A 25,549-nucleotide genomic window follows, 5' to 3' on the forward strand; every position below is an offset into this window, starting at 1 on the left:
ATAATTGGAACCCAGCCAAAGAAGTCTGCTAGGCTGTGAATGTGGTCCAGGAAGGTGTTCCATGTCAGTGCATTTTGCTGTTGTGTCAGTTGGACAACTGTTTGGTTACTGACCAGTGTTTAGAGTAGAGTATTGAGGTTATCATGTGTGCAATTTTTGTTAATTTTTATGGACAGGATTTTAAGATAAGACCTTGTAAAAAATTATAAGTTTCTTTTTGAGGCCAGTTTATATAGAGACACTAGTCACTGGAAAATCCTGAAATGGCTGAAAATTTCAAAGACTGGCACCTCTGCGAAGGCAATTAATGACATGACACTTGCATGTAAGTGCATAAAATGATGTCTGAAATGGTCATCCTTTAGAATACTAATTTGACCATTACCATGTTTGTGTAACCAACTAACCATGCACCATTCTTTAAAAGACCAGCACTATAAACCTACAGTGGCACTGTAGGAAATTATATGCCCAAACAATCTGATTGCTATTCCTCATTACTATAATATGTACCATCTATAAAAAGCATGATTTTCCATGATACAGCTCCTGTCTGATCACCTTATACATAAGTTGGACATACAAACTATTTGGTCCAGCTATCAACAAATTATGCACATAATTACATAATTATACGACAGGTACAATAACCACAAACACATACCTGTTAAAGAGTCCAGTAGTTCATAACCATAATTTCAAGTCATTAAATTAAAAGAACCTAGCTAAATTATGCTCTCACAATCATTACGATTGCGTCTTAGCAAACTCCGGATAATCAATATACCCGTCTCCGTTTTCATCTTCTTCTTCTAAAATCGGATCTATTAACTCCTCCATTTCTTTTTCTGTCATTTTCTTTTTTTTATCGCCGCCTTCATGATCATCGTCGTCATGGTGATAGTGTGTCAAAGCCTGTATTAATTCTAACCCGTCCAGTTTGTTATTGTTGTCATAGTCGTGCAGTTTAAAGTAGTGCAGCTGGAGTTCTTGCTCGCTCATTTCGCTTTCAGGTTTGTCAATGATTGTCTCGAGATGTTCCATAATATGACTAAGGAAGGAAAAACACAAAATTGGAAAACAAAACAGCATTATTTATGGCCCCCATCCTTTTATAGTGGAAATTTCAATTGAATGAACACAGCCTGACATAGTGTGATGATTTTTTGCGTACACTGCGCAATGTATACCAGCATGTGCGACTGTGCATGAGTGAAGCACTATAGGTTTATAAGTTCCTCAAAATGTTCCACCATGTGAAGTGACAAAAATGGAAGGCGTACATTAGTATTTTTACTTCTCGGCAAGGCAGTGTGATGTCAGTGCATACATGTATTTCATTGGGCAGGAATGGGCACAAATTTCAAGCATTGGCTCAAAGCGCTGGCAGACAGATGCATGTGTTTAAAGACACCACATATATGCGCATATGAAATAGCTGTCTCAATGCACTGACGGCACTGACTCTCGCCAAGAGTAAATTTACTACAGATTGTAGTCATGGGTTCAAACCCTGTGCCATCATTGTGTTATTCACCTGGATAAGGCATTACACTGGTCTTTTTTTCCCCTGAAGTAGAAGCACAAATTGTTTAATTGTGGTCAGTGCCAAATAGGCAGGAATCCAGAATTGTGTTAAATACAGCCTCTAAAATATACCCACTTTTTTGCAATGTTAGTACTAACTTTCCCAATATCAAGATGCTGATGAATCGTGCAGTTAATATGCACTGTGAAGCCTACAATTTGGGACTGACCTACATGTACATTGTACATAGAGATTGGGCTTGATGTTGTTATAAAGCACACATATTCAGAGTTAATACATGATTACACATTATGTGCCTATCCGGCAAATCTGGCATTTCAGAATCAGAACTTAAACGTACTGAAACAAATGAGTACCGTATGAAAGGTCCCAAAGCAAATAATACAAATGATATTATCTGAACACAATGCAAGGTGAGTGTAATTGTGACTTGCGAACATGACAGCATTCATGAGCAAAACTTGTTTCTTCATTGCATACACCTCACTCCATTTTGCCAATAAGTTTGTAAACAGTGTGCAAATAGCTTGCCAACAGTTTGCCAATAGTTTGATCTTCTAATTAAAAATAATGATAGCCTCATCAGGTGAATATTTACAAGACTAAATACAGAAATTGTGCTAAGAATATAAAATCGAAAGCCATTATGTTTCCTGCGATTTTATGAATTCTGGGAAGTCGATATAGCCATCGTCATTTTTGTCGTCATCTTCAAGGACTTGATTGACGATAGTTAAAATCATTTCTTCATCCATGACATCATGATATGGGTTGTCCTGCCACTCCTGTTCTTCTCTTAGTGTTTTAATCCTCTCCTCGTCATCAACATCTTCATCATCATATGAATCGTCATTCTCTTCTCCTTGCGCATCTAAAATCTTCTTGAAGTCCTTGTTATGCATCATAGCCTGCATAATCTCCAACCCGTCCAATCGGTTGTTGTCATCCGCATCGTGGATTTTGAAATAGTGGAATGCGATTTCTTCATCTCGCATTTGATCGTAATTCAGGTGGTCAAAGTCTATGAATCCATCGTAGTGTTGCTTTAGGTGCCTGAGTGAGAATGGGATATTAAGCGGGAGTAGGTAAGCAAGATAGAATCCCTGATGATATCCACTGGATCATGCAGCATGCAATACACCAAAGTACCTACTGTGGATGACGTGAAAAGGATGAAATTATAACATACTTCTGCTGGGTGAATAAAGGGGAGTATGTAAGTATGATACAGTACACCAAAGTACCTACTGTGGATGACATGGAAGGATGAGATTATAACACTTGCTGGTGGATAAAGGTGAGTAAGTACATATGACAGAAGATCAGTATCATGCAATACACCGAAGTATGAACTATGGTTAACATGGGTTTGCAGAGAACCTACACTTGTTTGTTTGTTTGTTTGTTTGTTTACCCAGGTTGGTCCGTGAGGAACACATGCTAATCCACGGAAAACCATGGACCTCACAAACTTCTGCTGGGAAGGTAATGGGAGTACGGAATTATGGGACATCATGTTTGTTGGGAAGGGAAAGCTTCAAAACCCAGCCACCAGTCAACCATGGGAGTCCTGGCAGAACTAGCAATTAGACCTAGTTTCTATTGTTTGGAACAATAGAACAGTTATACTCCTGGTTATGCCAGGTTGCCAGCGGTCAGCTGGCAGTTGGGATTAGAAGGCATCCCTAAACAGAACGACTGAATTGAATCATGCAATTTACACAATACTTTCACAGAAACCATGGGAACACACCAACTGATTAGAGCACACAGAGGTTAACTGCATGAGCTGCTTGGTGCACAAATTGTTAACTGCTAAGGTAAACAAAGGTGCTTTTGTGCTCCAGGCAGCAAATGCTACTTTGCATGCAGACAAACACAATATGGAACTGAAATCTTCTAATCTAGAGCTGATGTGATCAAATAAGACAGAGTAAAATGTAAAAACAAATCAAAATGAAGATGCAATTAGGAAAATGTTAGCGTGAAAAAAAAACTGGGAATAGAGTCTGCTGTGTTAGATAACACTAAAAACAATGAAGTCAAGAATAAGTTAGTTATTACAACTTGACATAATATAAACACAATTCATAACAATATTATTTGCAAAGCATGGCTTTAGTGAGTATTTTTGAAACGGGTGTCCAATTAAGTGTCAAGTAAATAAGGACTGAAGTGAATGTAATCTGCCAACCTGATAACAATAAGCCACTCGGACGACGCGGACGCATCGTTGTTAATTGGTGATGAACAACGGTGTAACATGATTGAATCCTTTCAACAATGAAACAAGCTAAAGATGTCCAATTCACATGATTCTTTCATTCGGAATATCCGTTTGTCATTGCCACTCAACCTTACAAAAGATCGCGGTATTTCTCTGTTGATATCAGCAATAAAACTAAAGGATAAAGCGGTAATATTTAGCTGCTATCGCCAATATAAGAGAGTTCATGTTTACGCATATCATTTAATACTCTCAGCGCATAATTATGTTCCAGGCATGACGAATTTTACGGCGCTCATGCGTAACGCGTACGCGTAACCCTGCGTTCGCGTATACGCTACTGAAATGTGGATTCATCACAGATTAACAACGGTTGGCTCCTGTACAAAGATATAGGAAGAGTTGTTGAAATACTTATAAAGCTATGTCAGGTGCATAAGTCAAAACCTGAACTCAGCAATTCCCCAGGCCTTGCAAGCAACTTCCTTGCCACACTTGACCAGATCACTTGCAATTTTCTTTGCATACCTGCAATCCTGATAATATCTAGTGAAAGGACAAAACTAGAGACCATTCTTATAATTGGCAGCTTCCTGTCGTTGATAGGAGTAACAGCGATAATCACATACAACAAAACAAACAAAGCCAGGTCAAATAGGATATCATGTGATCATAAATAATGAAATAATTATGTGATACCCTTCTTGATCTCTCTTCCGCAACCCCATCAACAGCAGGACAACGGTCTATATCAACATCAAATCCTGATACTTTAACCCAACCTTTGACTGAAAATATATAATACCACTTACTCTTTATCTTGTATATGTTGCTTATTTCTGAATTCATTGCCATGTTGACGCTGTGTATTTTGGTTCATCTGATGGATTCCTTGCTGTTGTTGGGAATTGGGTACTATTGGTGGTTGTTGTTGTGCCTGCGCTAATGCTAACAGTAGCGTTGCTAATGTTGTGATACATAATATTAACTGGAAATCCATGGTGAAGCTGCTGTAAAATATAAAAACAAGAGAGAGATAAAGAGAAATAATTTGCATGAATCGGGCGACCACAAATATTAATGTTTCCGTATTTAATGTTATAAGGCCCTTCGCACTTGATTATTAGTTTCCTGTTTACCGCCCGCGTCCAAAATTGAAAATCTCAAAATAATTAATTATTTTATTTTTATTTCTAATTTTCTCCTTTAAAATAACTTTCAACTACTTCCACTTGCCATTTTCTGACTTTAATAATATCAACAATAATGATGAATGAACAAAGAATACAACTAATTGATGAATGTTTTCAGTCATCCAGTTGTAGTATATGAAGTTTGGAATTAAATCAAAATACTGGACTTACTATTTTTAGCAAAGCTTCGTTGCGTGTGATACCATCACACTTCATCAGAACAACTGACCCGCTGGACTGGTCATGTGACAGACGGCTAGGGATCGGCTTGATGGCTCTGTCCCATGCGTGAGATAGGTTGTATCGTCTGTCACATGACCAGTCCAGCGGGTCAGTTGCCTGATGAAGTGTGATGGTATCACACGCAACGTAGCTTTGCTAAAAATATTAAGTCCAGTATTTTGATTTAATTCCAAACTTCGTATACTACAACTGGATGACTGAAAACATTCATCAATTTGTTAACAACAAATTCGGGCGTGATTGCCTACAACAAGTAAGAACTTATGAAAAGACAGCTAGGAAAATCGCTACTTGGCGAAACCACCTGAGATTTAATTTACGTTGCCTTCACGAGGAGATTACACCACGGAGTATTAAATTGAAGAGTAATGTGAGTGGACACAGAGCTAATAAAATCTTGCAACACGCGGAACGTAAACTTTTGAACGAGCGAGTACGCCAGGTGAATTTTACCATTGATGTTTTGAAAGATAAACAAGATCATATTTCCGGGAATTTATCGGCAACATTGCCTAGCGACGCATTTACCAGAGTAGAGGAATTCACCAGACATGCGCAATTAGCCCAACATCAGCTGGTGAAAGACCGCCATGTTGAAAAATTCCGTAAATTGAAAACATCGCGTGCGGATTTGGATACCAATTGGAGGAATAGCGGCAGTTCTGTGGATGATTCTAACGCTGAGAAATGGGTTAAAAATCTGTCGGATCGTCAGTTATCGAATCAGGAAGTGAAAGTGCTCGCTAAAGGCTTGAATTTCGCTGTTGTACCAGAACGTGTACCGGTTGCAGAATTCATCACCGTTACCGAGTCAGCGATACAACAAGCTCAATTAAATTCATCGGATCACGGAGACTTTGAGAAATAAAATCTGTAATACGCTATGCAATACAAAACTACCGGAATCTAATATCACCAAGGATGAGCGGAAAGCTTTAGCGGAGTTAGCCAAGGATGATAATATTGTAGTGGTTCCCGCTGACAAAGGTAAATGTGTAGTTGTATTGAACAAACCTGATTACGATAGCAAATGTAAAGACCTACTCAAAGACGCGAAAACGTACAAACCTGTAGGCTACAATCCCCCCAGTGGCTACAGAAAGAAAGTGACTGATTTTACAACTAAGTTAACCACTGAGGGTACTTTGAACGTTATCCAAAAGAGGAAACTAAATCCCCCCTCGGAGCCAAGTGTGCCTGCCTTTTATGGGCTCCCAAAGATTCACAAAGCCGAACCAATACCTGTCAGGCCAATCGTGAGTAGTATTGGGTCCATAACATACAATCTTGCCAAGCAGCGGCTGAAATACTCGGTCCCTTAGTCGGAAAGTCACCGCACCACATTAAAAATACGCAGGATTTTGTCAATCAAATCAAAGACATTAAGCTTCGTGAAAGTGAGACCATAACTTCTTATGATGTAAGTGCTCTCTTCACTTGTATCCCACCAGACTTTGCTATCAAAGTAGTGAAAGAGTGCCTCAACAAGAGCACCAATGGCGCTGTGGCTCTACGCTTTTTTGTGGGAAAGCAATTGTTCTTGGAGTCGAATGCGCAATAGGTTGGTAGTTTTATGGAAAGGTTGGGTAGGTCGGTCAATTTTTTAAACCTTCAGTTTGAAAAAAATCCCCACAAATATTCAATACGGTCTTGAAACTCGATGCGGGGTCAATCTTCCTCCGCCGCATTATTATTTTTTGCCGCATTAGAGTTGCAAAATCTGAAAAAATTTCATTATTGTGGAAATTACTACTGAACCAGCAAGAATAATTTGTTCTGCAAAATTTTAAAATCCCCTTTTTTTAGTGTTTGAAGCTTTCAACAACTATAGGAAGCCTTGACAACTATTAGAATTCATCTAAATTGACCTCAGACGACCCTGAAATGACCTCCCAAAAATTTGGCTCTAAATGGTGATCTCAGATGACCCCGAAATGACCTTCCAAAATTTGGCTTCAAATGTTGACTGTACCAACCAAGTTTCAGGCACATCACGACAGCTTTTAGTAACTTGACCTCAAATGACCCATGAGTGACATTGGATGACCCCAAAATGACCTACCGAAAATTTGGCTCCAAATGTTGACTGTACCCACCAAGTTTCATGCCGATCGGCAGTTTGAATTGACCTCAGATGACCCCTTGGGTGACCCTGGATAACTCCAGAATGCCTTTCCAACAAAATTTGGCTCCAAATGTTGACTGTTCCGACCTTGTTTCATGCCCATACAACAGTTTGAATTTATTTGACCTCAGATGACCCATGGGTGACCCCGTGAGCCCAAAATGCCTTTCAAAAAATTTGGCTCCAAATGTTGACTGTACCCACCAAGTTTCATGCACATATGAGTTTTTAGTAATTTGACCTCAGATGACCCCTGGATGACCCCAAAATGACCTTCCAAAAATTTGGTTCTAAATGTTGACTGTACCCACCAAGTTTCATGCCCATACAACAGTTTTTGCTAATTTGACTTCAGATGACCCCTGGATGACCTCTGGTGACCGTGACCCACTAACCAATACAAACTTGTTCTGTGCGACCCCACAAAATTAGGCTCCAAATGTTGGCCGTACCCACCAATGCCCATACAACATTTTTAGCAATTTTACCTCAGATGACCCCTGGGTGACACCGGTTGACCCTGAAATGACCTTCCAAAATTTGACTCCAGATGTTGACTGTACCCACCAAGTTTCATGCCCATATGACAGTTTTTGCTAATTTGACCTAAGATGACCCTGGATGACCTCAGGTGACCTTGGCCCACTAACCAATACAAACTTGGTCTCCCTGGGGTCAAGATGCACCCACCAAGTTCAAGGAACATGCGACCCCACAAAATTTGGCTCCAAATGTTGACTGTATCCAGTTTCATGTCCATACAACAGTTTTTAGTAATCTGACCTCAGATGACCCCTGGGTGACCCCAAAATGACCGTCCCAAAATTTGATTCCAAATGTTGACTGTACCCACCAAGTTTCATGTCCATACAACAGTTTTAAGTAATTTGACCTCAGATGACCCCTGATGACCCCAAAATGACCTTCCCAAAATTTTTACTCCAAATGTTGACTGTACCCACCAAGTTTCATGCCCATACGACAGTTTTTAGTAATTTGACCTCAGACGACCTCTAGGTGACCCCGGATGACCTCAAAATGACCTTCCCAAAATTTGACTCCAAATGTTGACTGTACCCACCAAGTTTCATGCCCATACAACAGTTTTAGTAATTTGACCTCAGATGACCTCTAGGTGACCCCGGATGACCTCAAAATGACCTTCCCAAAATTTGACTTCAAAGGTTGACTGTACCCACCAAGTTTCATGCCCATACGACAATTTTAGTACCTTCCCAAAATTTGACTTTAAATGTTGACTGTACCCACCAAGTTTCATGCTCATACGAGTTTTTAGTAATTTGACCTCAGATGACCCCTGGGTGACCCCGGATGACCTTCCTAAAATTTGACTCCAAATGTTGACTGTATACCCACCAAGTTTCATGCCCCTACAACAGTTTTTGCAAATTTGACCTCAGATGACCCCTGGATGACCTCAGGTGACCTTGACCCACTAACCAATACAAACTTATGCTGGGGTCAAGATGCACCTAGTACAGGGATTTTGGGTGGATCACCGCATCAGTAGGCATTTTACACATAAAATACACGTAACCCACACACAATGCAATTGAATAACAGGCCGGTACTGCACAGTGCCGCTGGTTACCACTTGTTCTCATTTATGTAATCAGCAATTGGAGCCTACAAAATGTGGTGCATTTATAGTGTACGGTACTAATATGTGATATCGGGAATTGACACAAATTTTACGGTAACAAAATCAGTCATACCCAGAAAGGATAAAATTGAATTGAGAAAATAATGTATGTGTGACTTGTACTAAAAATGCATCCACCCACCAAGTTTGAGGAACATGCTTCCCCTACTATGCTAGTCAGTGGTGCTCTGACGGTATTAGCACTCCGATCGCCATGCAATCTACGTTTAGTAGGCCAGTGGGACAACAGAATCACTACTTGAACGAGCTACTACTACACTAGTCTCTGAGAAAAGAGGCAGACACAGACAAACATATTCTAGTGAATAAAATAGTATGATGATCAGTTGTAGCAACTACAAATTTCGAACGTTTGTCAGGGGGTCAAACCCCCACCATTTATATTTCCCCACCCCACACTTTTTAGACAGACACCCTTTTGATCAAAAATTGAACCCCCACACTTATGCAGTGTTTGTGACCAAAGCTTTATACAGCATTACTTTATCAAATTCGGAAGACTGAACATCGGGCGCGACCGCCGCTTCATACAGTCACTTCGGGTCCATTTTATCCACTATCTGCGCCATCAATCCATTTCAGAATCCGAATTGATGCAGAATTTATCCTCATCTATGAAACACTCATGATTTTCTTATACATCTGAAACATTTGCGACATAATATTGGCAAAACTGCATCACTGCAATCATCTTTCGAAAAGATACGACTTTAGATTGTATATAGCATTACTTTATCAAATTCGGAAGACTGAACATCGGCGCTACCGCCGTTTCATACCGTCACTTCCGGGTCCATTTTATCATTATCTGCGCCATCAATCCATTTCAGAATCCGAATTGATGCAGAATTTATCCTCATCTATCAAACACTCATGATTTTCGTATTCATCTGAAACATTTGCGACATAATATTGGCAAAACTGCATCACCATGATCACTGCAACTGCAATTATCTTTCGAAAAGATCCGACTTCAGATTGTTTATCATAAACACATGGGCATTTGGCAAAGGGCTGAGATCCTGATCTCTACTCTCTACACAGCCGCTGTGGTTCAGATCGCTCCACTTCTAGTGTGAGCGAGCGGCCAAAGCGGCTGGTGTAGAGACTGAAAATTATATTCATTCATAAAACTCACGGTAGCGTCGATTCTACTACGGGTGGCGTCATGCAATTGAAAACATCAGCAAATTAATTTTTGACATTTTCTTTCCAGATTTATAAAGAAAATACGAATGTTTTTCAACAGATCATCAAATTACTTTATTATATTTTTTTTCAATTACACACACGCTTTATATATTGCTCCCACGCTTTGTAGAAACCCACCCTTTATTCCACAAAATTTATTTCCCACCTTTTTACAGATTTTCAGAATTCCCAACCCACACTGTGCCAGACAAACAATGATAATGAATAGCCATGTGACCTTCGCTGTCGAGACGTTGTTTTCAGGGTTGTCAAACCATGATTTGGTAACCCAATTAGGCGACTTTTGAAGATTTTCCCGGACAATTTCCTGCCCCATAGAATACAAAGGGTAAAGAAAAAAATTGGGCGACTTTTCGATTATTTGACCTGCGATTCGGGCTGAATTTTTTGGCAACCCTGGTTATTTAACTAAATTACTACGCCGCTGGTCTCTAAATATTTGAAGTGTTGTCCCATGGTAACAAAACTCCCGAGAACTCAATAAACAATCTGGACAAAGGAATCATCCAATCACGCTTCTATCCATGTGAGATCACCGCAAAAATTCATGATAAAAGGTCACTTTCCCAAAGAAAAATAGTGCAATCCGTCAATTCCCGCCATGATCTCACAACATAAATTACTCAGACCAAAATAATCTCTAGCGCATACAGGGAACCAAGCAAAACGATAGAAATGACTTGTTTCTCAAGACGACTTTTGACTTTTCTCACTTCAAAATAGTACTTTCCCCACCCCAAATTCACTTCTAAAGGAGTGCAATCGATTGCTAAATAACTAAGCAAACCTTGGAACGTAAATTCAAAGCCAAATATCATAAACAAAAGAAACCTTAGCATAAAAAGCAAGAACACAAGTGGCCAAAATATGTAGCAAAAATTTAGTCCTCACTGAGTGCAATGAGTAAGGCTCACCTAGCTACGCTAAGAGCCAAAAATGATGCCACTTTACATGAACGTACCGATCTTAGCGTAGATCAAATTGTGGAACTTGTAGACATTTGTTTGAAAACAACATACTTTTCATACCAAGGCAAATATTACAAGCAACAACATGGGTGTGCTATGGGCTCGCCAGTTTCACCTATAGTTGTTAATCTGTGCATGGAAAGTTTTGAACAAGATGCTTTACGTTTGTACACGGGTACACCCCCACGCCTCTGGCTTCGTTTTGTCGACGACACCTTCGTTGTTATAGAGCGTAGTGAATTGGAAAACTTCTTTTAACACATCAATGATATAGATGAGAACATCAAGTTCACCCAAGAACTTTGCAAAGACAGCTCCCTTGCATTTCTTGACTGTTTAATCACCGTGAAAGGTGACGGCTCCCTATCATCCAAAGTATATATTAGGAAACCCACACACACAGACCATTATCTACAATTTGGGTCTCACCATCCTCTCATACACAAGCTAGGAGTTATACGAACTCTCCAGTATAGAGCGGACACTATCATAAGTGAAACTGAACAAGTCCCGGAGGAGAAAGACCACATTGAAAAGTCACTTAAAAATTGTGGCTACCCGAACTGGGCATTCTTGAAAGCCAACAAGAAGAAAAGCCAGGATAACCAACAAACCAACGGGGTGGTAGACCTACAAAAGCGCTGGCTACGCTACCGTTCATCTCGGGAACCTCGGACGCCTCAAGAAACACCTGAAAGCGTGCGGGATTGCAGCCTCGTTTAAACCTGGAAATACCCTCCGTGGAAAACTTGTTCATGTCAAGGACAAACAACCCAAAGAGAAATCCTCTAATCTTGTGTATGGACTTGTGTGTGCTGGTAAAGACTGTACTGAATCCTATGTGGGTGAAACCAAACAAGCCCTAAAATCCAGAGTAAACCAACATAGGCGGCCGAGCACCAACGAAGCCCAAAACTCCGCTGTCTATTTACATCTCAAAGAAAGTGGTCATTCCATAAACATTGAGGATGCAACCATTTTAGACAGGGAGGAACAGTGGTACCGCCGTGGCATCAAAGAGGCTATTTGGGAAAGAGTAGAATCACCATCACTCAATAAAAGGGGAGGCCTACGATACAACCTATCTCACGCATGGGACAGAGCCATCAAGCCGATCCCTAGCCGTCTGTCACATGACCAGTCCAGCGGGTCAGTTGCCTGATGAAGTGTGATGGTATCACACGCAACGTAGCTTTGCTAAAAATAGTAAGTCCAGTATTTTGATTTAATTCCAAACTTCAAAGAATACAACTCCACCTTCACTTATTTATAAAATCAAATATCGTTATCAAATAATTAAATGCCCGCTCTAGTCAAAACGAGTCAATAGTTGCTTGTAATAGTTCAAACTAAATAAAGAAATTAAAAGATAATTAATAATTAAAAGTCACCTCGTCCCTTTTTCAAAAACTTTAACAGGAAACTAATAATCAAGTGCGAAGGGCCTAACACAACAGATTTCAAGTTGATCATATGGTCTATAATAAATGAGTGACCTATTGCATTGTCAGTTTGGAAGTCAAGGGTCAACTGAATAAGAATATATTCGGAGGCTGTATTTGGTGTACATGTGACGTTTTGAATAGAGTAAAAAACGACCATTTATATTATTCGCTGTGGCTGATTTATACTCGCCGAACCATGTACCCATACACGAGGTATGGGTACATGAGACCAGGTATAGTGTAAACCTTATGGCATTTGTCTGTATTGAACTGCATTTGCCAGTTAGCTGACCATTGATGGAGAAGGTTCAGATCCTGTTGCAGTTTTGTGCTGTCATCGATGGAGGAAATTGACTGATACAGAAGGCAATCATCGGCAAACAGTCTCAACTTCGATGTGATGCCATTTCATTAATAAATGTGAGAAAAAGGAGGGGACATAGAACCTAGCACCGTTCCCTAACCTACATGTAGCACCGTTCCCTGTACGTAAGCATTCCCCACCATAGCAAGATAGACTAGACACCCATACATGTATGATAAAGTTCCTCACTACGTCAGTAGATAAATATTTTGTTCTGAGACTGATTCCACATGTTCCATGTATTCCGACATTTGGACTAAACCAGACAGGGTCTAATTCTGCATAAAACCGGGCAACGTTATTTCTATAGATCTGCTGCGCATTCAAATTGCATTGTATTGCATCGTAATTTCATTTGTGTCTATGCTAATTATGTTTACACAACATGAACTCACATGTTTTCAAGCAAATTCGCCGATAATAGGTGATCAAAAGCGATCGGAATATTACAAAAGTACAGATCGCATTCAGCTTACTTCATATGAGATGATCTTGGGAAAAATACGGCATAATTTGTCTTGGTGCTTGCGGAATGCCATGTAGTAAAATATTAAAACGTTGCGGCAATTCATGATTGACAACTAGCAATCGGCGTGTCCTTCGTATCCTCCGCTGTCAATTTCTTATCCACTCACTAATCCTCACAAAAGCTTTGTGTTGATTACGTAATAATGGAAACAGGACACCTCGCCCACACGCAACTTCGCCTACACGGCATCTCGCCTACGTGCCATCTCGCCCCCTATGCAATGCAATGGCGGTTGTGGATGTATGACGATTGATGTGACCGGAAGGGTCGTGTGTTCCTGTGTTGGTATCAGACTGTACGATCAAGGATTCGTTTCAATGAATGCACGGGAATATACAAATGTGTGTGTGTGGGTGGGGGGGGGGGGTATGTGTGTCATAAATGAGGCCCCTATATACCGTCCGCGTCCGGTGTAGATTATGTTCGGTTTTTAACACACCGTGCTGATGTGATTATACATGTAACAATATTTTTAAATATTTTAATATGTGTATGCATTTTTTCAACATGCATTTTTAATAATTTGATAACTTCAAACATTATAAAGAAAAATATGGCAGTCTTAATTTTCTTAATACCATTGATTGTTAAAACTTTCAGCCTACTTTTAATAACTTGATAACGTGATAAAGTGTTTAAAATAAATTTTGGCCATTTTCAGCGAGCAGGGCCTGTGCTGTGCGTTTCGCCCCTTTTTACACCGCGGGTATTTGCTGCCGACGATTGCTTGACAAGTCCCCTGCGTGCCTGCACACCGCCAGCCCGGGCCGCCAGCCAAACCACGGAATGGCCCGGAAATGGAATATACTGGCCATGGATACGTTGCGTACTACGGTCACAGTGCCATTGATTTACCCATGTCATACCCGGCGATTTCGCGGAAGTCTTTACTTGCCAGCGTGTTGGAGGACGGGTAGTGTGCGCAACAAAAAAATTGTAATTGCTGGCCGTGTTATTAAAACATGTTTTGTGCTTGTAAGTCCGTACCATGCACATGAAGACGAAGGAAAGCCATTTGAATTATGATACAAAATCATAAGGGTAATGAAAGTTGATTCCAAGTTTCCCATCATCGGCATCACTCTTTTATATATTAGCTGATATTTTCACGAACAATAATTAATTTAATATGTCCGAAATTTAGGCCTTATAAATGTAAGCCTATTTTATGTTAAATCCTTAGGCCTACATGTATGTATTTTATTTTTACAGGTAGGCCTATGTTTTCATGACCAAAAATTCCAATTAGGCCCTATTATATGTGTTATTTTAGTTTACAAATTATGTTTACTTACTTCATATAAGTTCATACTTTTTAGTGTTAAATTAATTATGGCCAGTATGGCCTAATAAGTTATATAATATGGCCAAAAAAAAGCGCTTGCGAGTTTTGTGTATTTTTATTTAATTATTACCGAATCATTCATTTTACCGGCTCAAACTCACTTAAAATAAAGTTTGAGATGTTCAAAACTTTTAAAACTTGCAGTCCTATAAAAGATATTAAATCAGAGAAGATCTTCTTTGGCATAGCCTAATGAAACAATTAAGGGAAAAAATATTTGCCAAACTTCAAAGACAAATGCGCACAACTAGCAAAACAAACGCCAGCAGCATGCAGCTTTGAGATATTTTGTGGGGTGCTGTGCAGTGACTTACAATGGGGTAACTTCGGTCAGCGGGGTAACTTTGGTCGGTCAAATATATTTTTTGAAATGGTCATATTTTTGTACAGCAATATTGTTTTTAGTAATATTTGGTGTCAATTTGTTAAGAAATATATTTGGAAGAAATAATAGTCACTCATGTTCAATTTCCTTGAAATTTACTTTAAAAAATCATGATTTTTGACCAAAATGAACATTTTTTACATTTTTTCAGAAAAAATAAAAATCGATATTTGTGAGCAAGGATGTGTCCTTGATTAATTTTGCAAGGGGTCAAATGTCACAAAAAACAACAACTTGCCCATTTACAGCGAAGATCAATTTTTTTGATTTTTTTCTTCTTCATGGAATGTAATACTCTGACCAAAGTTGCCCAAAATGCGGGGTAACTTTGGTCAGGCTATTTTTAACCCCTAGGGCACCCTTACAAAATTATTTAAAAATCTTTTTCAACTTCAAAGTGTAGAAGGGAACCCTAATGTCATAAAAAGAGATAATTAGAAATGTAACTGGTTTTGTTTGGAAGCAGTGGTTTAAAAACTCTGAAAAGTGCCCAAAGTTACCCCATTTTACGGTATGCCCCATTTTTGCACCGCGTGTTAACGGCGGATATTAGCTACCACTTACACGAAAACGCCGGGTGTGATTATGTTCAATCAATGGTTACGGTACCGTGATCCAAGCACGCAAAAATGCCAGAATACACCGATGTACCTTCCTTGACAAGGCCGGGCCCCAGGCGCGGCCGCATGCCATATACACACTGATGTACGATCGATTGCTTGACAAGTCCCGGGTCAAGTATGCTCTCAGTTTGATTAAGACCCCGAGAATTATACGGGCCATGTTTTGTGTTTGCGACGTAGGCCTATCGGAGGCACGCGAAGAAGAATAAGTTGCAAATTGTTTCCAAAACTGGTTAATACTAAATACGATTTCGGTAAAATTTTAATTTGGGGTTATTCTTTGTCAAATATTATTAGTATTAACGTGCTCCCTTATAGGCCTACACATCCAAAGACCCATCATTTTCTTATTGTTTTCACGCATAAAAGGCCAGCTCACAAGACCATTTTGTGGAAAAGTCCTAAGTTTTAGAATATGGATGTATCATCATGCACGTACTTTTAATGCAGGAATGGGATATTTGACGCTGTAGGTATACTAAACCTTTAACCATACCCCCCCCCACACACACACCCCCACCCCCTTTCATATATTGAACACACATAGTTCCTACTCGAAGAATTGAGCGCGGAAATGGAAAATGTTACTTTTGCGCGCATTAAACTGAACTTGTGTTTTGTTTTCTTTCTCCTGTATGTAATTCTCTAATCTTTCTCATTGACTTTGGTTTGTTTATTTGTTCTCTCTACGTCCACTCCCGCACACACCCCCACCTCACACTCCCCTTCACAAACACACCTCGAAGAATTAAGCGCGAAAATGGAAAATGTTACTTTTGCTCGCATAAAACTGAATCTGGAATCTGTGTTTTGTTTTCTTTCTCCTATTATTCTATAATGACTTTGGTTTGTTTATTTGTTCTCTCTAGCTACGTCCACTCACCCCATACACACCCCACCTAACACTCCATACACACCCCTTCATGAACACATCTCGAAGAATCAAGCGCGGAAATTGAAAATGTTACTTTTGCGCGCATAAATCCGAATTTGAATTTTTTGTTTTTGTTTGACGGTGGTGTTTGTTAGAAATCAGTAAAGAAATATGATGTGCATATGTATAATATACAAGAAGGTATACACATGATAAATGAAAGAAAGATAATAATTATAATAATAGAAACAAGGAAGGAATTATTTTAGACAAGTGTTAATTGTGTGTATGCCCAGCCTGATCATGCAAACGACATCCGAGTAATTATAGCTTCCAAATCTGGGTGTTTGATAAGCCTAGATAGGGAAGACCTATTAAGATGAGCAGTGCGCACATGAACAGGCAAAATACGAACAAAATAATGATTTATATGAAGTTTAAAATGAAATCATGTATGGTATTTGATAGACCTAGAAGACGCGGTGCGCGTGTTAACAGGATCTAGGAAAAATAACGAGTTACCGGTATATGAAGTTTAAAATGAATCATACCTGTATATAAAGCCAAACAACCTACATCTTCCAAATCTGGGGAAAATAACGAGTTACGTGAAGTTTAAAATTATATCACAGCTCGTATATCAATAAACACATAAAGTGTGCACAAAATGTTTCCATTTTTTTGAAATTTTTTCCCAGGGTAGCTCCGATGTCTTACAAATATAATTAATTTGATTCCAATGTATACTCAGTGGACATGTTAAAACATTACAATGCCAAAAAATCAGCATGATCAGGGTTGAAACGTATTATATAAAACGATCGAAGGCCTACACTATATGGTTTTATCTGTTGGCCCCGGCTCTTGACAGTTCAGTTTCGGCACACTAAATTAATACTAGGAGAAACTTAAGAAATAAGGGGAAGGATTCGACTTTGAGCTTGTCACCAAGAAATTTAAGAAAGAAGGACTCCGGGAAGGCCCGTGATAGACTTTGAGCATTGGTCATCAAAAGGCCCTTCCGTCTACATTTGAATCAAATAAATATATTATATAGGATACATGCTGAATACTTGAAGCCAAAGCAATTAAGTATAACGAGTCAGATCATGATGACGGTGTTTACACAATGTATGCTCCATCATATGCGCAGGTGCTCCTTTGTTAAAAGGGATATCCCTGATGAGGAACGGTCAAAGAGTAGTTCTCGCCAGTCAAGAAAGATACAGTGCCGCCGACGGACAAGGGGGGTTAAGGGGGTGCGGATATTTCAGATATTTTCTTTCATATTTTTACCCCTTTGTGGTTTTGATTTTGGACTGGATTCAGGTTCTGACCAAGGGCCCGTTATTCTTTTAATTTAATAATGGCCTTCAATATTATGCATATTTTTAAATTCGTTTAAATACTTTGTTTGTCCGTGGGTACACGAGAAAGACAATAATATGTTATATTTATATATAATTACTTTGTTCTTACATTATTTTCTTACACAAACCTTCCCATTTCATACAAGTGGTCCTTCAATAATGTGTGATTTGCATAAAAAATAGCTTCCTATTTTCCTATTTAAATGTTAGTTTTCACTGATAGCTCGTATACTGATCGCATTATCCCCTTTTAATTTTGAGTCAAATAAAATGAGGTAAAACGAAGAAAATTGCTATTTCATTCCAGCGCCTACAATCTGTGTATTAGCTCGCCGATCATATTATTATTATCGGGAGCTAAAGGAAAATTATAAAAGACCAACTTGGATCCAAACCAAACCGATCAGATAGGGCCTACCGCGAGTCAGACTCGGCTCAGATGCCAACAACAACCCGCTAGGAACCACGGGAATCCATCCAAAAGTGGCAATATAATAATAAGAAGTTAAGAACACACGCAGTAAAACATAAAGAGGAGAATAAAAGTAAAACAAAATTGTGACTAAAAATATTTTCAAAAAGTAGAACCACATTACAAAACAATAACATAACACACTACATACACTTGAAGTACATCATTAGATTGATAAAGTTTACCTTGAGGACTGTTAAATATCAAAAATATACAAAATATAAATTTTTAATAATTTGCCATAAACTTTGTTTTATATCTTGAATTTTAAAATATTCAAAATTATGTGATATCAGAAGGACATTCTGCGTATTCAGAATGACCCCTTTGTCACGGACGGACACGCCATAATTAGTATTATGATGATGATGATAACAAAAAGTAGAAAAACAAACACAAAAATAGAACAAAAAGGCCTAAATCCAAAAGAAAGCAAGACCAAAGAAAAGCATACGCAAAAAAAAAAAAAAAAAAAAAATTAAAAACAAAAAACAAAAAAAAAAAAAAAAAAAAAAAAAAAAAAAAAAAAAAAAACCCTCCTCCCTGAGACTAGTATACTAGTCTCAGCTCCTCCCCGAACATGTCAGAAAACAATACCAAATAAACAAAATCAAAAGGAAACAGTACAAAATACAGACAGACATAACATTAATTGATACAGACAAAATAAAACAAACAAAAACCCATAATATACAAACAAAAAAACAATACGACTGTACCAAATTAGTACTGATATAGTAGGCTACAAAACAGTACAAAATAAAGAAAAGGATAACCAAACCAAACCGAGCCAAAATAGAACTAGAAACGTAACAAAACCAAGCAAAAAGCCATAGGCCTAGGCCCCTATCCCAAACAAAGAAATTATTTACCAAACAAAGAAAAGCATAAACAACAGTACGCTAATTAAAGGAAAAAACTAAATTGAAAATATGAAAAATGAAGCTTTAATAAATCCAAACGAAGAAAAACAAATAAACATTAAACAACATAACAAATTCTAGCAAGAACCAAGAACAACAGCAAAGCCAATTACAAAAAAACAAACAAAAAAACATTACGAAATATAAAAGACGAATAGGCCTATTACAAATTACCCAATAAAGGATTACAAATTACCCAATAAAGAATTACAAATTAAAAAACATGCAAAAGTCCAAAAGACTAAAAACGGTACCGTAGGCCTAATAAATTTTGATACACTATATAGGCCCTACTATTGCCGCTATAGCTAAATTATGTGAGGGGGAAATACAACTATACTTCTCAACTTCAAATAACCACAGCACGATCATTAAAAACAATCATCATCTATTGATACCGGGCTATTCTCAAGACTACACCAGGAAGTGGTCACCAGGCTAATTCTCGTCCATTCAATGGGGGCGATTTAATGAATGCATCATTGATAGTACGGTCTGAATACACACACATCCTGTGCGCATCGATCGTATACATCCACAATGCCGGGCCACAATGCCATTGCGCTGCATTGCCGCTATAGCTAATTAGGGGCGAGATGGCACGTGGCGAAATGGCGTGTAGGCGAAATTATGTGTAGGCGAAGTGCATTGTGGGCGAAGTGTCCTGTATTCGTAATAATGTGTGGAGGCAAATTGCAATAAGTACAATGAAATAATGAGTAGGGCGGGCTCCGAGGCGGGTTTCTTCTTCATCTTACGTAACAGTATTGTTCTCCAAAAAAACCCGGAACTTGTCGTTTGGAGCTCTAGGGTGCACTACACTAAATCCTTCCGCATTTGGTGTAACCCTTCATAGTTCCGGTAAAAATAGCACCTATCACGAAATATATCGGCGTCGAGGGAACCAAATTTGAGTGACTCTTGGTTGTTTTGATAAAAAAGATAGAATAGGAGCTCTACATTACATATCTGTTCAGAAAATTTGCTGAATCGAATGTGCATGGGTAATAGGCCCTCGGAACAATATCATGGCCGAACTGGTAAGGAGGCGGCGTGTCGGCTGAAATTCGGGATGGCGCTGTTCAGGAGTTCGTATCTTTTAAGTTTGTCTTAACTTGTCCCAAATAATTAAATTTAAATAAAAGTTTAATCTTTATTTAAGACACTGGTTTGATCAAAATATTAAAAATGTTGTTACATGGGGTAGAAAAACAAACTTACTTTCTTGTATTTTCCGTGTATTTCAATGGGACGATTATTTAGTGGTGTGTGCCCTTCAAGACTCATTTTTAAATGCTATGTACATGATTAATACCTGATTTTAAGTGCCAAAAGGTGAGATTTTGACTGAAACTGATGTCTTTGCAAAGAAAAAAAGTCTGTTTTTCTATTTCCGTCTACAAATCGCGATTTCATTCTTAAACGCTACGAAATTAGCTTCAAAACGCATAGTTCCGTCGAATTGACAATTTAAGACCGTGCTTGAAATTGAGCTATTTTGGCCCCAATATCATAGAAGTGGTCACTTTTGGTTATCTCGGTGCTGAAAAAATGAAACATCTTTGGAATTATTTTGATGCAAAATGTAATTATAAGATCAAAACTCAATTATGACCGTTTTGAAAATAATCACTGAACCTTTAATTGGGTCTCAATAGACATTTAAAGTCAAAGCATACTATATTATGGCCTAATGATGACAAAATAACGGCATTTTTATCTCATGACCAAATGTTCAATTCCCAAGAGAGAAATTTATCAATTAATTCTAATGATGGGGTTTCTTAATTTTAGATCTTGCAAAATAATACACTAACTTGGAAATTTAACATTTTAGAGTGTCAAATTACCGTTCTATGTACCCATAACACCCCCCCCCCCAAACTTAAGGCATATGCCTATTGACACGTCTTTATATTATGCATGATCTAAGAGGGGGGGGGGGGTGAAATGATCACATGTCGCTTTTCGGTCATGTTAAATTTGTGATTGTACATATATTTTTGTAAACAAAGTCACTTTCCTGATGTTAATGGGATTATAAATACAGTTTAACATGGTCAAAATGTTGCTCTGGCCCTTGAATGCTGAAAATTGCGAAAAGTATCATATTTTCGCTCAGTCCAAGCTTGTTTGGAGCCCTGTTTTATAACTTTGGAGTGACTAGCGATAAAAAGCAATTACACTTTTTTAGGATGTTGACCACTGATTCCAAAAATAAAGAATATCAAAATATTTTTTTTCTTATAAGGGTGCACTACACTAAATCCTTCCGCATTTGGTGTAACCCTTCATAGTTCGATAAAAATAGCACCTATGCGAAATATATCGGCGTCCCGAGGGAACCAAATTTGAGTGACTCTTGGTTGTTTTGATAAAAAAGATAGAATAGGAGCTCTACATTACATATCTGTTCAGAAAATTTGCTGAATCGAATGTGCATGGGTAATAGGCCCTCGGAACAATATCATGGCAGGAACTGGTAAGGAGGCGAGCGTGTCGGCTGAAATTCGGGATGGCGCTGTTCAGGAGTTCGTATCTTTTAAGTTTGTCTTAACTTGTCCCAAAAAATTAAATTTAAATAAAAGTTTAATCTTTATTTAAGACACTGGTTTGATCAAAATATTAAAAATGTTGTTACATGGGGTAGAAAAACAAACTTACTTTCTTGTATTTTCCGTGTATTTCAATGGGACGATTATTTAGTGGTGTGTGCCCTCTAGCTGAAATACAGCATGATAATGTAAGATAGTAAATGTAAACCTGTATTCTAGAGTATCTCGAGCTAGACTAAACCGGCCAGTAGTAAGCTTAACTAATTTTCATGTCACGTACACAGTAAATTGCTACAAAACTCTGTCAAGCTTGCATCTAAACACTTCCTGATCTCACAGAAAACTTGTTTACGGTATGCAATAAATATAAATATTGTAAACAACTTACAAAATACACCCGAATAAATTCAGTTTCTCGCTCAATTTCGATAATTTATCTGACGTGGCTCTCTGACTTCCTGTGCTAACAGCAGCTCGTCGCCAATTAGTGTGAGAGGGCGCAATTGCTCTTAAATTTTCTTGATTTTCTTCAAGCCCTGTTCAAGTTCAAAGCCACTATTTAAAATATACTTGAATCTGTGAAATTCTTATAATTAATTTTTTTAATTTGATTCTTGAAACAGGTTTTGTTCCAGAGTTTAACAATACTGGTATCATTGGTGAAGAACAAATAGGTTTTAGAACTCTTGATATGATCTCTGGTTGATATATCTTCAGAACAAAAAAAAAGGTTAGGCCTATTTATCAAGTATTCTGATCAATCACTAAAAGAGATCATATAGCTCATGGAAAAAAGTCATTGCTTGTGAGCTCTTGTGGTAGGGGCCTTTCAACGGAAATGTTTTCAATGTGATTTATTTGTACAAAAATGCCAAATTTTGTATCAAATTATGGTGAATTATCTAACATGTTTCAATCCTGGGTGTAAGACAAGGTGAACCGTGGCTCTTTTTAATATCTTTGAATGATTTTTGAGCTGAGCAATTAGGCCTATTCTGAGTAAAAGCAACGGTCTTAGTTTTATCTTTGATCTTGTTTATAACTTGATTGTTGAGACTGAGTGGCCTTCTTTCAAGTTGTTCTTTGTCTTCAAATCTGTTTCCCACTTCTCTTTCCGGCCAGCATGCTTAGGCCTATAGGCCTACACTGCAAAAACAAGTGTTAATACATTAACACTATTTGAGCAACACTTTTTAAACATGTTAAACCGTTAATGTGTTAAAATATTAACATTTGTGTTAAAATATTAACAATTATGTGTTAAAATATTAACACTTTTACACTTTTATTAACACATTAACACTATGATTAAATGCTTTAAATGCTTTAACACGTTAACACCACTTTCCAAAAACAAGTGTTAATATATTAAGTGTTACTTTTTAAACACGTTAAACCGTTAATGTGTTCAAATATTAACATTTGTGTTTATATTTTAACACACAATTGTTAATATTTTAACATAAATGTTAATATATTAACGGTTTAACATGTTTAAAAAGTGTTGCTCAAATAGTGTTAATCTATTAACACTTGTTTTTGCAGCCTATAGGCTTTTTAACTGAGCATCTCCACACGGAGCAAACAAACAAACAAACAATCATCTTCAAGACAAGGACCGTTACTAATAGGTCATCTTAATTTAATCAAAGCCACGCGCGCATTAGGCCTACATTGAAAAATAGTAAAACCGCCCGTGTTTTTGCACGTTATTTCAGCTGGATTTAGTTAATTTCAGTTTTTTTCGCCCGTTTTATTTTATTTTTAAATCCACTACACAAAAATCTCACATATATCAGACATCAAAATAGCCTAAATCGTAAGTCTCAATAAAATGCTTCATCTTGACCATGGTTTTTATTTCTCTCTTTTTTTTTTGGCATCATCATCGCCTATATAACCTAGGCTTTAGTCCTATAGATGAGAAAGATCTAAATTTCGCAATAATTTGCATGCCCTATTATTAGTTGTCTATTATGCTTACTAGCTAAGTATTGCATTTTGAAAGAGCAGGCCATAATAGGCCTAAGAGTCAGTAGGACTAAGCATGGCCTAAGTGTTACATTTCTGAGCTATGCTTTTGGTCAATATCAAAAAAGGTGCCTCAAAATTCCGTGCCAGAATTACTCCTCGAACCTCACTGTGCAAAAAAGAAAAAAGAAAAAGAACAATCATTCTCCTCCTGCGTCTCCCTGATCCTGGGGCCAGGGCCAGGGCATCAGTTTAAAAATTGGGGGGGGGCACACAATGGCGGATTTAGAGCAGCCAGAAATTGGCCCAGGGGCAAGTTGAGAAAAACTTTAGTCAAATGTAAAAAATGGTCGCAAAGCGCAATGCACAAATTGTGTATACAATTTTAGTTAGAAAAGGCCCCAAATTGGTGAACTAAGGCCTGAAGCCGTGGACACGTTGTTTTTTTATTGTGTAGGCCTAAATCAGTGCCCCCTGAAATGAAAGAGAAAAGTGCCCCTTCTGATAAAAAAAAATCAGGAAAGTGAAGGAAACGAAAACTTAGGCCGTGTAAAATTAATATTTTGGTTCTCGTCCCCTCCCTCCTCAATTTCTGGGATTTGTCAGATTTTTTTTTTTTTATAGATTTTTCAATTTTTTTAGACTTTGGAATGATTTATGAAATCTTCATACATATAAATAAGTTTATTAGAGAACAAGCATCACTTCCAAGTCTTTTGTGGTACTCTAGGGGTTTATCCTCAGAATCTCACATTTGAAAAAAAAAAAGGGCCTCATCGTTTCCTCGAGCACTGTTGGAGAAGACCGAAAACTACTGACAATGCTAATTTTACATTGAAAAAAAAAAAAACACCTCCCTCCTCATCAATTCATGAAAATCCTCTGGACGAGAACCAAAACATTAATTTTATACGGCCTTATAGAAACAGGGAAGGGCGCCTGGTTTCCATTAAAATTCCGGGGTGAATTTTGGGCCAAAATAACCAATCTTTTGAGCTCTTTTGCGCGCTAGTAGTTTTTCATGTTTTCCCCAACACCAAAACAGAGAAGAATTTTTTTATTTTTGCCGTCCCCGGGCAAGATGCTGAACTTGTATAATTAAAGCCATATTATAACATTTCTTTAAAAATTTGTATTTATTTTCCATAGAATGTTAGCCTTTACTGTCAGATATATCCCCTTTTAATTTTGAGCCGAACAAGTGAGGTAAAGTAAAGAAAATTGGAATTTACTACTAGCGCTATTATAATGTTACTCCGGCGGTTGTAATACGATACGATCCTCTGGCGTGTGTGTCCCGCACGCCGTGTACATAGTAGAATATGTGTTATGAACATCGCATACGCGTTCGACTAATATTTCTATCGTAATAATAAAACGACGGTTCCGGCGGTTTATTCAAAATCTCGGATATTGACAAAACTACATTTACAATCGTGTAAAAATCTGAATTTTTTTTGAGGGCGTGCTCCTCAGCAAATGTTATAATATG

At 38.0% G+C, this 25,549-nt stretch overlaps 2 protein-coding genes across 2 annotated transcripts; one reads left to right on the forward strand and one right to left on the reverse strand.

The window, feature by feature from the left end:
- LOC140168210 (multiple coagulation factor deficiency protein 2 homolog) lies at positions 1–22,560 on the reverse strand. The gene is made up of 3 exons (XM_072191581.1): positions 22,475–22,560; positions 4,589–4,786; positions 1–1,051 (listed from the first exon to the last, which is right to left on the reverse strand). The coding sequence occupies exons 2-3, from the start codon at positions 4,774–4,776 to the stop codon at positions 748–750; spliced, it is 492 nt and encodes a 163-aa protein (XP_072047682.1). The 5' UTR covers positions 4,777–4,786; positions 22,475–22,560; the 3' UTR covers positions 1–747.
- LOC140157050 (uncharacterized) lies at positions 5,406–6,080 on the forward strand. Its single transcript, XM_072180118.1, has one exon. It carries the CDS (start codon positions 5,406–5,408, stop codon positions 6,078–6,080), a length of 675 nt encoding a protein of 224 aa, XP_072036219.1.
- Positions 22,561–25,549: the final 2,989 nt, after the last annotated feature.

The sequence above is a fragment of the Amphiura filiformis genome, chromosome 1 (genome assembly GCF_039555335.1).
Source record: "Amphiura filiformis chromosome 1, Afil_fr2py, whole genome shotgun sequence".
In the NCBI taxonomy this organism is placed as follows: domain Eukaryota; kingdom Metazoa; phylum Echinodermata; class Ophiuroidea; order Amphilepidida; family Amphiuridae; genus Amphiura; species Amphiura filiformis.

Excerpts from the sequence above, each read along its gene's own strand:
- LOC140168210 (XM_072191581.1), bottom strand. The coding sequence starts at position 4,776 with ATGGATTTCCAGTTAATATTATGTATCACAACATTAGCAACGCTACTG. Across the intron at positions 1,052-4,588 it reads CAACATATACAAGATAAAGA|TCATATTATGGAACATCTCG; the intron begins GTAAGTGGTATT and ends TTCCTTCCTTAG.
- LOC140157050 (XM_072180118.1), top strand. The coding sequence starts at position 5,406 with ATGACTGAAAACATTCATCAATTTGTTAACAACAAATTCGGGCGTGAT.